Here is a 14,756-nt window from a genome sequence, read left to right as displayed (position 1 = left end):
ATTTTACTGAGACACCCCTGGGCTACCCTGGGTCACCCCTGGGCTGTTCTGAGGCCAGGGTGAGCTCATTAAACCCCTCACACTTCAGCCCCTTGTCAGGCTGGACACAGAAACAGGGAAATGAAACTTTATTCCTTTTTGTTAAGAAGGTCACAGGTGTGAGGTACCCAGGAAACGTCTGTCAAAGGAATCAAAGTGTAGTGGGCTTACCTGTCCTTGGTCTTTCTCCTGTAAACATGGCAGGTGAGACCGACAGGTAATGGCCCAGGGCAGAGACCTGTGAGGCCACGAGGAGAGGAAGGTGTGTGGCAGCCTGGGAATTTCTGATTGCGGTCTGAAGCAAGCCACTCATTCATTCATTCATTTATTCGGTTTAATTTGGGATGAAGGCCATTGTATTCATTTGCTACAGCTGCTAAGCACTGCAGACCGGGGGGCTTAAAGAACGGAAATGTGTATCTCACAGTTCTGGAGGCCAGAAGTCCAAGATCAAGTGCCCCTGGGGTTGTTCTTTCCGAGGACTGTGAGCGAAGGCTTCTCTCCTTGGCTTGTCAGTGGCTGTTTCCTCCCTGTGTCTCTCCACACTCCACATCGCCTTCCTTCTATGCCTGTCTCTGAGTCTAAACGTGACTTTTAGAAGGACATCGGTCACATTGGATTAGGGGTGTCCCCAACTCCACTATGACCTCATCTTAATTTAACTAACACCATCTGCAAAGAGCCTATTCCCAAATGAGGCTACGTTCTGAGAAACTGGGGGTTAGGGTGAATTTGGGGGAAGGGACGACACAGTTCAACCTGCAACAACCATGAACCTGGGACCACACTGCCTGGGTCTGGATCCCGGCTCTTCCTGTGCCTAGTTTTGTGACCTCGGCCAAGAGTTCCTGCCTCAGAGGGCTGTTGAGGAGCAAGCAGGCTCGGCCACATCTAGCCCTTAGAACAGGGGCTGGCCCAGACTCCTGTTGCATAGGTGCTGGACCCTTTTGTCGTTAGCAAGGGCTCACCGTGCCCCTGATGCACCCCCAACCCAGTGTGCGCTGGGCATAGGTGTCAGTTTACTGTCTGAGCCACGGCAGCAGTGGCCGGCCCTTCTGGGCCCTGTCATGGGAATTTGCAGAGGACCAGTACCCCTGCCCCGTTACATCTAGCGCTCTGGTTTCCACTGCCGCACTAACTCCCACTATGATCCCTCCCCGCAATCCACAGATGGAGAGACCGAGCCCCCCCCCCCCCCAGGAAGTTGGCAGCAGGGCAGGACCCCAGGGCAGGTTCCTCCTCACTGTGCCGCCAGCCTCTGGGCCCAGTCCTGCAGCTTCTGTGGTCGCTTTGACGATGACAGGGGGACCTCCCCCTTCTCTGTCTCAGGGGGAGATAGGCCGTGAGATGTACATCATCCAGGCGGGGCAGGTGCAGGTCCTGGGTGGCCCCGATGGGAAGTCCGTGCTGGTGACACTGAAAGCTGGATCTGTGTTTGGAGAAATAAGGTCAGAGGGGAGCCGGGTGAAGGCTGGGGTAGGGGAGGTGGGTGGCCAGGGGCGGGGGGGGGGGGTCCTCATCCTTCAGGGCCCTCGGTGGGTCCAAGGGAACCACTGTGGGTGTAGCCCCGGCACCTGCTGACGTAGGCAGGTGACACATGCTGTCACCTGTGTGGGGCTGCCATGGTGCCCACGTGGGGCTGGGAATGAAGACGTAGTGCGATCGGAGCCGCAGCCCCCAGAGGGCCTCACCTCTTTGCTCTCTCACCCCAGCCTGCTGGCCGTCGGGGGTGGGAACCGGCGTACCGCCAACGTGGTGGCCCACGGGTTTACCAACCTCTTCATTCTGGACAAGAAGGACCTGAATGAAATTTTGGTGCATTACCCCGAGTCTCAGAAGTTGCTCCGGAAGAAGGCCAGGTACGCTTTTTTATTGAAAAAATCCACGTATACTTTAGTGTGCGTTTCTGAAGGACTAAGACTTTGCCTTACATAACCGCAGTGCCTTGATCAAAGCCAGCAGGTTCGAGGTTGAGACAACACTGCATCGCGTCCCTAATACTGTGTGTGAATTTTGCTCATTGTCCCCACAGTATCTTTCATAGCTTTTCTTTTCTTCTGTTTCGCTCCTGGGTCACACGGAGGGTCCACTGCATTATGTTGCCACATTTCATCTTCTGTCTCCTTCGATCTGGGATTGAAGTTCCTCAGCCTTTCCTATCTTTAATGGGTTTGACTTCTTTGACCACCCGTATTTTGTTTGTATTTAACCATTGCATCCCAACACCACAGAGTGCATTCCAATCTCCTCCTTTTCCATGTCTGTAAATTCCTCCTGCCACCCCGAGGAATTTGACTCTATTCTCCCCACATCGAGACAGAGAAAGTAGCATTGGCGTTATGAGCTGGTGTCGCCGGAAAAATAGAGGCTTCCGAGAGCGGTTCTTTCTGTCCTTAGCTGGAGGACCTGATGGAAGCGTGTCTTCAGTGTGACTTGGATTAATTCTCATTCCTCCCCTGAGTGTGTTGTTTTGTTCACTGGAAATACAGCGGGGTCGGTATGTTCTATTCCAGGCATCCGAAGTTGTGTGTGTGTGTGTGTGTGTGTGTGTGGCTTTGAACACGGGATACATTAGCATGGTAACTAAAATCAATCCGCTACAAAACAGGATCCTCAGAGAAGCGTCCCAACTACCCTCTGCCTGTTGCCACCCACCCCCTATAGGATCCCAGTCTCATCCGTTTCTGCTTTTTCCTTCCTGTGTTTCCTTTTGCAAAAGCAGGCAGATCCGCGAATGTTTCCTGATCTCTCTTTCTGTCTTGCACAAAAGGTAACATACCGTAGATTGTCTTTTGCACTTTGCTTGTGTTTCACGTGACCACACATCCTGAAAAGCTTTCTCTCTCAGGCCTTAGGCGGCGTGCTCGTTCCTGTGGGGAGCTGCAGACCATTCCCGGGAGTGGGCATTCAGGCTATTGCAATGTTTTGTAGCAGAAACAGTGCTGCCATGGCGAACCTTGTACGTCCATATTTGGATTGCTGGGGAGTAGGTGATTTCTTAGAAAAGCGCATTTTTGCTTTCAGCCCCTTCAGGGTGGGTTTTTAATTGAGCGATGGAGGCCTCCTTGTATGGTAGAAAACCCACAATATCAGGCTTGGGAGGCTGGTAGGGTTTCAATCTCACCCATGTGTGGTACTGGCTGTGTGACCTTGGAAAAGTTACTTAACTTTTCTGGTCTCAGCTTTCTCCCCTGTAAACTATGGGTCACCATAAATGAAATACTGTGTGTAGATGTCTCCAGCGGGGTGCCGGGCCTGTGGGAGAGCTCAGTAAAAAGGTTTACCTGTTAAATTCCCTCTATAATGTTTCCATTGGATTAAGACTTTTTAATTCACCTCCTTGGTTTCTGCCCCACCTTGGCTTTCATCGCATATTCTTGTTTTACACTTCTTCCCATGAAATAACACCACATACTGCACAGAGAGTGGTCGTGATAAAGGGAACCGACTCGCCAACATCTAATCATCCAGCACAGAAATTTATTGAGGATGTAGCGCTTGGCCCTGGGCACACAGCGGGGACCAAACGGAGCTTATCCAGTCGGGGAGACCAGCAATGGAGAAATGAAGGGTATATGATGTGTCAGCTGGGGGTAGGGGCTATGAGGGAACCTAGAGCCCCATGAGGGCACAGGTGATGGAGAAAGCTGTTTGAGGAGGTGGCATTTCAGCTGAGACCGGCCCAGAGTAAGGGAGTGAGCTGGGGTGCTGCCTGCAGGGAAGAGCATGCCAGGCAGAGGGAACAGCACGTGCAACAGCCCCAAGTTGGCGCAGGTTCGGGGGTGTGCAGACCAGTGAGAACGCAAGCACCACTGGATATGGGATGGGAGAAGCCGAGGGGCCGAGACTGGGTGCAGCCCCTGCGTGAAGCCTCATAATCGCTCTGGTGCGTACTCTGAGGGAGACAGGAAGTACGCAGGGCTTTACACAGGGGGTGACTTGTGACTCAGGTCTCCCCAGGGCCCCCTTGGCAGCCACTCCCAGGTGAGTGGATACAGCGCTGATATCAGAGGACGGTGCGCACAAGGCACTGGGGTCCCCTGGGGAAGGAAGCCATCCTGGGGCCTGTCTTCCCTGGCTGCCTTCAGAGAAGCCACTGGGCCCTTTCAAAGGCTGTTCGGCCCGAGCTGCTCCCACAAAACTGCGCACTGCCCCCTCCTCTCCCGAGGGACAGGGAAGTAAGGCCAATACCTATTAGTCATGGACCCTGTAGTTGCAGTTCGCCTCCTCAGTAAAATTTATTTACAACCCCAAATCAATACCCAAGGTCACCCTGGTGCTTTGCAGACGGTGCAGAGCAGTGGAAAATTTGAGAGCCCCAACCTGCATGTTTAAGCTGAGGCTGAGCGAGGGGACGCTCTGCCTTCTTGTTCCAGCTCCTACTGTAAACTAGTGTCTTTTTTGTGGTCTGTTAGGTGGCACGCTTTTTACACTTTTGTAAAGACTTTTTGGTGACTTCGCTACTTAAAAGGGCCCCTGAGTGTGGTGCTGAGATGCTGTCTCGTGTTTCCGAGGGCGAGAAGGCTGGGATGTGCCTTCCTTCAGACGTCAGTGATGGAGCTGTTGGCCCCGGGTTCGTTGTTCAAGGATCAACAGTATGTTAAATAAGATGTCTTTAAAGAGAAACACGCATGGACAGGATACGTATTGACCAGCTGATGGAAATGCTGTGTTGAGCGGCACGCAGAGACTTTATTCTGACCTCCTCCAGCAGCAGGGGTTCAGTGGTCGCTAATTCAGTGTTTGCAGGGACTTAATAGACCCAAATCATGTTTATGTCTGAGAACTGGTCCCAGGTCCTTCCCCCTCCTTCCCTCCCCCCTGCAGGAGAAGTGCTGCAGGAAAGCCTGTCGCTGGCTTCGGGGAGGGTTTGCTGAACCAGCTACATCCTGCGGAGGCCCCGCTCCTGACCTGCCTGCGGTGTGCTGGCATGGGGCAGGGAGCAGGCGCTGATTCTGGTTCTCTGGACAACGAGCGTGAGGAGAGAGGCAGGGGTTCTGCCCATCAAAAGAGAGCCGAGGTCTGAGAACCGCAGGGCCTGGGGATGTCTGAGTTGGTAAGAGCCACACGTGGGGTTCTGTTGAGCTCCCCACTTTATGAGAGACCTGAGGCTCCAAACAAGGGAGGCGCTCAGCTCTTTGACTTGGCTCCTCCAAGAATTGGGGCAAAAATATCTCATGCATGCCACTTCCTTCAGGGGTGAATGTTTGTTCCTCATTATAGTGAAATGCGTGTCTTGTGAAATTGAGGCTCAATTTCCTTCATCTGGAAATGTCCCAGAAGTCCGCTCAATGTTTCAAAACAGAGCCAGCCATCAGCCATCAGCCATCAGCCAAGGTCCTATAGATAGTTCTCTGGTGTCATTTTGGTGTCACGCCGAGCCCTCCTGCAGACTGCTGTGCTATGAATTATGGTATCAAATGTCACAGGTGACAGTGCTGGGCATGTAAGAGGCCTCTGATGAGTTATGATGTTTGTGTTCTCCTGGGAGAACCCCAGCTAGCAAATGCAAGTCTTGGGCAATTAATATCAATGCGCGCAATTTAAATCCATTGCCTCTGATTAGATAAACAGCCAGCGATGGCCTCATTTTTAAACAAACAAGCTTTGTTGGAACGCTGATGAATGAATTTGCCAATTAGTAGTCTAGGCCCTAGATTGCAGGCAAAATTCATTTGTTCTTGAGCCAAACCACGCATCATAAATTTGTAGCATGAAAAACTCCTCAGAGAAGGCCGGGGCTCTGTTAGCTGGAGAATGCTGTCCTCATTTAGAAGTCGGCTGATAGGTTGCGGTTCGTCCGGGTTGTTACTCTGTCTCTGCCACTTCCTAGCAAGTCACTCCCTCCATTCTGGGCCTCGACTTCCCCAGCTCTCACAGGTACAATAATCCTTCAGCATCCAAGAAGAGCATGACCATGATGTTGCTTTGTAATCATTGAGATCTGGGGTGCTGGGGTCAGAGGCGTGGGTTTGAAGCCCAGGTCTACCACTTCCTGGCTGCGTGGCCTTGGGAAAGTTACTCAGCCTCTCTGGACTTCCCTACCCTCATCTGAAATGAGGGAAGGTAATAGGGCCTACCTGAGGATTACTGAGAGACTTAAATGACAGAGTGCGTTACCAGTTATCTATTGCTGCATAACAACATTCCCACCAATTTAGTAGCTTAACACCACAAAAATCTCAAATTCAAGTGGGGAGGGGTCTGCTTCCAAGGTCCCATGCTTGTTGGCCGAATCCGGTTCTTGTGGTTGTGGGACTGGGGCCCTCTATTCCTAGCTAGTGGCTGGCCGGTGGCCACCCTCAGGTGCTTGCCACAGCACGTCCCCCAATGTTGCCGCTTGCTCCCTCCCAGTCAGCAAGGCTTTGCTTGTCCTTGCAAGACAGCAATTGCAGGGCTATGTGATATATTCACAGTGTGGTGTTTGAGCGCCCTGGCTGTGTTCTGTCGATTGAAAGGGAGCCATATGTCCCACTCACCCTCAGGGGAGGGGACCACACGGATGCATGAATACCAGGCAGGGGGATCCCAGAGGCCACCAAAGAGTGCCCATAAAGGACGGAGCACAGGGCCTGACACTACAGACAGACACTCAGCAAATGCTGACAGCGGTGACGGTGCTGATGGTGAGGTGACAGTGAAGCAGAAGGAAGAGAAGCAAAAAGCTTGGGGTCCTTTTTCATCGGGGCATCTTATTTCTGATCCCGGTTACTGAAGTACCCTTCCTTATTTCCTGTGTGACCTCAGAAAAGTTGCTCAACCCCTCTGAGCCTCCGTTTCTTCTTCTGGAAGGTACAGACAGTGAGACCCACATTGGTTGTTCTGACCAGTGAGATGCTCTGCACTTAGCTCTGTGTGTGGCTCATAAAATGCACTCAGATTGGCTCACCAAACAACCACCGTCACATGAGTCCAGCTGGGGGCACTACACAGACGAGCCTTCTTCTGCCCCAGAGCGGACTCGTGACATTGGCGGGCGCTGCTTTCTTTCAGGCGCATGCTGAAAAACAACAACAAGCCCAAGGAGAAGACCGTGCTGATTCTTCCTCTTCGGGCCGGCACCCCCAAGCTCTTCAATGCTGCCCTGGCCGCAGCGGGGAAGATGGGCACCAGGGGGGCAAAAGGCAGCAAGCTGGCCCTCCTCAGGGCTCGACTCAAAGAACTGGCTGCGCAGGAGGCAGCTGCGAGACAGCAACAGTTGCTGGAACAGGTAATGTGGTTAGGAACCCAGCCACCCACTCATTTCAACTATGTGGCAGGAGGAAGGCCTGGGGACCTCAGAGAGTGGACCGCACATGTAATTTTAGGGAATTCTTTCCCTTCTTTCTATCTGTCAGGGCTTGTTTGGTTGTAAGTGACAGTGCAAGCTCTTATTACCTTGAGAAAATGGAATTTATTGGGTCAAGTAATTTAAAAGTTCAGGCAAGGCTGGATCCCAAGGCTCAAATGGTGAGAATAGGACGAGGTGTGCTGGTCTATCATCTCTGCTTCCCTCGGGGAGGGCTCCACTCCCAGGCTGGCCCCCACGAGCTCTTGGATTACGCCCTCCTGGTTTAGCAAGTCCAACAGAAAGAGTACCTCTCTCCCAGTAGTTCCAGCAAAAGTCTCAGGGCTCACTGTCATTGGACAGCTTGGGTCACATGTCCATTCCTAAGCCATTTAATGGGTGCTGTGGAGAGGCCTGGCTCACATGCTCCTGGCTATGTTCAGAGGATGGGGCGGGTTCCCAAAGGGAAGTCTTGGTGTGGGCAGGGAATGCCCCTCCCTCCCCGGGCGAAAGTGATGTTCTCATAGTTAATTTTGTGTCTGTGACAATTTAAAAGGTTTGAAAAGGTGACAGGCATGGTGCCGACTGCCCTACCCCCATAAATCTAAAGGGAATTTTGAAATTAGTTCTGGGACTTTTTCTGTGACTAATGCCAGGAATCCCAATTAGAATGATTGCATTAATTAATGGCTGTTCATCACTGTCCTTCAGGGAGGCTCCTGGGAAGGGGGGGTGGGATTAGGCAGGAGCTTAGTGGCAGGAGGGGACAGCAGTCTACACAAGATGATTCAGAGGTGCCCAGTGAACTCGGGTTCAGTCCGGGCTGGCGTCAGAGTCCAGGGACCCCATCGGAAGCCATGTGACAGTGGGGGACTGAGGAGTGATCTCAAAGCCACTGGGGTTCCAGTTCTCCAGACACAATCACCAATGGCCGAAGACCAAGGACAGATGTGCCGGTCTGGCTCACAGACTGTCCAGGGGGGCGTCAGGCTGGCAATTGGGGTCTTCAGGGTGGCCGAGTCGACATGGGCTTCGAGAGTGTTCTCAGTACAGTGACAGGCTTTACCTGAAAGGGGCTCCTGATGTTGGCTCTTCACCGGGGCAGCTGGGAGACGTGAGTTCAATCTGCACGAAGGCACCAGTAAAAGGCACTTCCCCTGCGATTGGGGACCACGACAGAATGGCAGAGCGTGAGAAGCTCTCGGGTGGCCATCCAAAGGCACAGTCCAAGTCCCGGCTCTGGCACTGCCTGCTCTGTGACCTGGGTAGCTAGTTCCTCAAGACTCCTGAGACCCCGATGCCTCGTGGTTGCCATATAGGGTGTCAGAGGTGAAGCAGGGTGCCCAGACTGCCTTTCATAAAAGCAGTCTGACCGTGGTGAAGCCCTTGACCAAGCTTTCTGTGACTCTTCTGGTTCCCTTTAGAGCAGGATGCTTCAGGCGGTCCCACAGTGGGCACACCCACTGCCTCAGGACACCCAACCATCCTGCCTTGGGACGTTGTCAGAGTTTAGAGTGGACAGGGGAGGGTGGAACAGGTACGAAAAATGTTCAGAAACACTGGGACAGAGGGTGTGGGGGTTCCCCAAGACGCCTTGGGTTCTAGGAGCATCTTGTCCCCCACCCCCATTCCCTTTCCTTCAACACTTTAGGACTTGAGCAAACTTCAGGGGTCTCTGTTTCTCACAAGCACGCCAACTGCCCTCACTTGAACTTACCACCACCGTTTCAAGTGGGTCTTGGACATCTGTGGACCCCCCGGGCCTCCTGGTCTGGGGGCTGCACTGTCCCCACTGTCCTTCCGTGCAGAGATGGGGTCGGACAGGGCAGGAGGGGCCATGGGTACCCACTAAAGCATGGGTGTTCAACCAATCCCCCACTGATACACAGACCATGGCCAGCATCCATGGGGAGCCCACAGGCTGGAGGCTGCAGGTACCCATCAAGTCCCCAAACTGGGGGGGGGGGGGTGCTCAGCCCAGCCCAATGCCAGTGGCCCCTGGGCAGCTCAACCTTTGAGACCTTCCAGAAAGGGGATCAGGCCACATCTGCTTCTGCCCTCATTGGTCTTTTCCTTGTTTTCTTAGAGTTCTTCTCACTCAACCAGGAGCAGGCAGCCCTGAGAACCGGGTGGGCAGGGAGGCCAGCTCAGCTTGGCAAGGAGATGCTCCCTCAAGGTCATGGCCTCTCCTGCTTTCATAGCTTGGGGGAGGGGCTCAGCCCTGCAATACAACAGAGACCTAAAATATCCCCCTGGGGCCTTCCACTAAATCCACCCAGGACTTGGAATCCCTAAACGTGCATCCCCCATAATGTATTGTCTGTTCCAGTAACCCTGATGTGGCTCCGCCCAGTCCTCCCACTGTTTGATTGCACCCTGAGCCTCCACCAGCCTCTTCCAAGGGGGTCCGACAAGGGGAGCAGGGAGGTATCTAAGAGCCCTTGGATGTGCTCCACCTCACCAGTCACTCTTTTGGGATTCCAGGCCAAGAGCTCAGAAGACGCTGCAGGAGAGGCGGGCTCCACCGTCCCTGACCAGCCTGCGCCCCCAGAACCCCCAGCCCCAGAACCCCCTGCTCCAGGCTCTCAGCCACCTGCCTCCCCAGGGGGTGCCGAGAAGGGGGCAGCTGGTCCTGAGGAACAATCGGTGCGGATCTGCATAAGCCCCGGCCCGGACACTGGTGAACAGATCCTGTCGGTGGAGATCCCAGAAGAAGGGAAAAAGGAGGCAGAGTGAGGTGCCCACTACCCCTGCTCCCCTGGCACGCCCAGCAGCCAAGATGCTGGTCCCCAGTGGTAGCCTCAGTGGCTCTCAGCTAGCTGCCAGCCACCCTTCCTGCCCCAACATCAGCCTCTCCTGGGGCTGGTCTTGAAATCAGCATGTTTCCCAGTGTCCCTAAGTTCCCGCCCTCACCTGAGAATCCTACTTCCCTTGACTATTATTTTTAAGAACAAGAGGTTTTTTCCAGTTTGAAAGTTCAGAGACAGGGAATCGATAAGGCTCTAACGCCATGGGACGCTTTGTTGGAGACTTCAAGGGTTTTGAGTGTTTGGGGCTTCCCTTGAGGAATCTGTCTCCATATTTCAAGGACAGGAAGCATCCAGCAGAAAGGCAGCCGTCATACTGTCCTTTGGGCCCGCTGGGAACCAGGGTCCTCTGAGCCCATGTTGGGTGCTGTCTTTGCTGGCAGTCACGTTGGCAGCACGATGCTGGTTAGGGCGCTGAGCACTTACCTTCCTCAGCGGTGCCATTATCTCAGAGCAGGTAAAATAGAAATGGGCCCGTTGGCCAGGTCTGTGAGCGTTTCTGAGCACCCCCGCTGCCAGTCACCCCCCTCTCCTCAGCAGGGATCAATCTACCCCTCGCTTTTGACACACTTGCTGTGGAGGTGATGGTGTCAGCTCTGATGCACCCTAGAAGATGGAATCTCCCAACTGAAACCACTGAATTTCCCGAAGTTTCTCCAGAATCCCACACGCTGCTTTTCTGATTCCAAAAAGGGGGAGGGCAGTGATTCAGTCAATGGATTTTTAAAAAATCCTCCACCGAAGATATGTTTATTGATTTTAAAGAAAGAGGAAGGGAGAGAGAGAAACATCGATGTTAGAGAGAGACATCGATTGGTTGCCTTCTGCACGCGCCCCAACCAGGGATGGAACCTGGGTACGTGCCCTGACCCGGGGTTTAAACTCGCAACATTGTGGTGTAAGGATGACACTCCAGCCAACTGAGCCACCGGGCAAGGACAATGGGTGTTTATCGAGAGGATTTGATTTGCAAACCGAGTGGCTCTTGGGGGAGTGGTGACTGAAAAACACAAACTAGTTTTGGGCCCTTTGTCCCCACCAGCCACCATGAAGACAAAGGGCCTGATTTCCGGTAGGTAGTGCCCATTTTATATAAAATTACTGAACATGGTGAATTGCTCACAGGGCCTGTGAAGGCTTGCAAATGTCTACATGTTCCCGCCAATCTAAAAGCTGAACTTTCATTTCCCCTGTGGAAAAATTAAACTTGTTTGGGTGGGGGGAGAGTCTAAGCACCTCCAGGTGCCAGATTTACCTGGTTGGTGACATGTCACAGGACCGGCGTGGTCATCACGTTGAGTATAAGGAGGAGCGACGTTATTTCACCCTTTAAAAAAGCTTTTGCTAATTTGTTTTACTAGGTAGTCACATATTTACATGGGTATGAAAGGACACCCAGTAAAAAATTCTCCCTCTGACCCCTGGCGCCCAGCCTCCTCCATCTCCTTCCCGGAAGCCACCACTATTATTATGAGTTCCTTCCGTATCCTTTCAGAGGTACTTGAAGCTCTCACGAGGAAAGGTGTAAATTCATTCTTGTTCGCTTCCTTGCCGACCTCCCTGCCCCCGGCAAATGGTAACGCACTAGAGCCGCTGTTATTTTTCACTTGATTTATCTGGGAGTGTCTTCCCTTTCCGTACACGCAGAGCGTGCTTATTGTTTCATAGCTGCACTCCAGTCCGCTGCCTGGAAGTAACGTAACATTTCATGGTCTGCCATTGACGCGCATCCGCACTATTTCCAATCTGACTCTGTTAAACAGACGCTGCAATAACAGATCACACACAGGTGTAATTTCACCGGGAAACGCTGTTGTTAACTAGAGGGCTGGAGGCTTGGGCTCCTTTTTTTTTTTTTTTGCTCTGCCATCCCTGTCAATCATTCTCGTATCTGCACGACGTGGTCTAAGGCCCCAGCACAGAGAAAGCTTTCAGCTGTAGCAAGTATTTCAGATGTATCAATAAGGCAAACGCATTGCCCTTCAACCGCTGGCTAAATGTTTCAAAAGCGGGCACCCTCCCTGTGAGATCCTATTTTATAAGAAAATGTTTTATACAAATGTACTTATTCTTTTAGATACCAACCCTTGAATGTATACTGCTTATTATATAAAGCATGGGATTTTTGAGGTTCCCAAGGATTGTCCTGGAAAGAAAATTGATTTGGAGATGAGATTAACAGTGGCTTAATTTTGCTGAGCTATCTCACTAAACTCGACAGTTTCACAGACCTTGGACATCAGATACATCGAATTTGAGGCTGGCATTTTGCTCCAAATAGAATTGAATGGGTTGAATGCCAAGGTATAAAGGGTACTACTCAGAGATACTGTAATTCTGCAGCTGAACAGGGGCCATTATATATGTGTAGTGAATCTGTACTGATTTAAAACGTCTCAGCATTTCCTGCACTTGGGTAGAAAATGAATAGCAAGCAATTTTATTTAAACTACGTAAACATCTGAAGTAAAATTAAAACCAAGAAGCTATTTCAAATTTCATTATCAAAATGTATTCAGCTAAACCTGGAATATTCTCGTGTTTTCTTAGTAAACGTGAAGACTGCCTTTTACACTCTGGCTTTCATCCCTATTACAATGCATTTTAATTAAAAGTATTTGGACAAATGTTCCTGGCTCATGGCTTCGTTTCAGAAACTGACCGTGTATGACAGACACTTTTGTGGGAAAAACCGCGTGTATTTCCTGGCTCGGGCTCCCGGGCTTGTCTCCCTTTGACAGCGTTGGGGTTATCACCCTGCCTGTGTTCCTGTGCCTGAGCGATCCCCCCGTGGCATCCCTTATCAAAGCTCCCTGGGCCCTAGGATTCTAAGACCACCCCCCCCTAAAAAAAGCAGCCCCTTTATATCTGGGCTCACCAAGCCGATTGTTTATAATTTCCCCAACCCCCTTAGATTTACTCAACGGTGCAGAGCCTGACAAACATGGGCTCTGGGTTCGGACTGCCTGGCTTCCAGGCCCAGCTTGCCCATGTCCCATGGGGGACCACGGACCTCTCTGCGCCCCAACGACCACATCTCTAAGAGGGAGATAATATGTGGCACTGCAGAGGGCCCCTGTGGCGAGCAGATATAGACTGGCAGGCATCACCAGCTTGAACGGGCATGCGGATGAAAGCCGACTTCCACCCCCTTCCTCTGCTACAGCTGGGGTGGAGTGGAAATCCTGGAGAACTTGTCTTCTCTGAATTCTGCCTCCGCCCTGGGTTGTACGCACAGAAAGGGGGTGACCGCCTCTTTCTTTGGTACGAAGGCCTGGACATATGTTAATTATAGCAAATCACAGCTTTCTCCACTATCCATGAATGTATTTTAATCCAATTTCATGCGGAAACAGACCCTAAAACACCTTTACCAACGCTTCTGGGGACGGTCATTGTGCTCTGGGCCAGGCCAGGGCAGGCTTCACGGCCGTGTGACTTGCGCAGTCACACAAGGCGCCATTCTCCAAAGGGCCCCAAGCTTGTTGAATGCTCTGCTGCCATTGTCTTTAAATTCTTCATAATTTTTGAAAAGCTGAGTCCTGCATTTTTATTTGCACTGGGCCCCGTGAGTCATACGGCCTATCCTGGAATACCACCCGCTACCTGAAAAGGCCAATGGGAGAGGGAGGTGGAGCAGAGTTGCTCGCAATCAGATTCCGCCCCCAGTCTTCCAGCAAGGGCCCTGCTTCCTTCTGACACGTCACCTTCCAATCACGTATCGTGACTCAAACATGGTGACTCTGGCCAGGCCCATGGGCTCTCTTTCAGTGGGTCTCCCATCAGTTAGTCTCTTTGCTGGGTATTGAATGCCAAGAGCCCCTACCCTGTCTTCCTTGCTAACGGAAACTTGATTTGGGGCAGCGACATGCCCAGCCCTGAAAGTGAGGCCCTGGGGTAAGCCAGTCACTGCTCTTCTGGTCCCTCTGCCCTATGTTCACTTCCGCAGCCTTCCTCGTGGCTAGGGGTGGCTCTTGGACCCAGTTCCAACCAATGAATTATACAGGGATGAACGGGAGGAGGCCTCTTTAGTAAAAAGGAAATACCCCTATTTCTGCTGTCTGTCTTTTTCCCTGCTTGCAATACTGGTGGGAGAATGAATTTGGAGCTGCTGCAGCCTTCTTGTGACCAAACAGCCAAAGAATTGGAGACGCAGACTGTGACATGTGCTAGCTGCCATGCCGACCCCCCAAACCACTTATCTCGGTAAGACAGTGAAATAAATACCTTTATTAGTTCAGCCATTCTTAGTCACGACCTCGGTTTCCTGCAGGTGAAAACCTCCCGGTCGCAGAGCAACGGGATGAGAGGAAAGGGAAAAAGCAGGAGCAGATGCGTCATGACTCAGCATCTTCACCACACGGACCATTTGTTCCTGGTGCTCAGATTCTCGTTACCCCCTGTGTTCCTGTCCTTTGCTCCGGTCCTGTGCTTTCTCTAATTCCCTGTGCTACCTTGTGTGTTTTGAAAAAATCTGCCTTCGGCTAAAGCCGGCCAGAGTTGGGTTCTGTTGCCCACGGCGGTAGAGACAGTACCGATGCAGATGAAGGCACTCTGGAAGTTTCCTGGTGATTTAAAATTCACGATCTAGGCCACTCAGGCTGGGTGTGATTTTTGGTCTAGCACAGGCACTTGCTGCTTCT

The 14,756-nt window shown here is 52.1% G+C and overlaps 1 protein-coding gene across 2 annotated transcripts in view; it reads left to right on the top strand.

The window, feature by feature from the left end:
* The window catches only part of CNGB1 (cyclic nucleotide gated channel subunit beta 1), a 65,605-nt gene extending 53,494 nt beyond the window's left edge, over positions 1-12,111 (top strand). For both annotated transcript variants that reach the window (XM_053915629.2, XM_045188360.2), the window contains exons 30-33: positions 1,369-1,487; positions 1,752-1,898; positions 7,033-7,249; positions 9,791-12,111. In XM_053915629.2, coding sequence (XP_053771604.1) covers positions 1,369-1,487; positions 1,752-1,898; positions 7,033-7,249; positions 9,791-10,042 — 735 coding nt within the window. In that variant the 3' untranslated portion in view covers positions 10,043-12,111. The remainder of the gene's footprint in view (positions 1-1,368; positions 1,488-1,751; positions 1,899-7,032; positions 7,250-9,790) is intronic.
* The last annotated feature ends 2,645 nt before the right edge of the window (positions 12,112-14,756 follow it).

Source organism: Desmodus rotundus, chromosome 12 (genome assembly GCF_022682495.2).
Source record: "Desmodus rotundus isolate HL8 chromosome 12, HLdesRot8A.1, whole genome shotgun sequence".
Lineage (NCBI taxonomy): Eukaryota > Metazoa > Chordata > Mammalia > Chiroptera > Phyllostomidae > Desmodus > Desmodus rotundus.
This window is presented reverse-complemented; position numbering and strand designations above follow the sequence as displayed.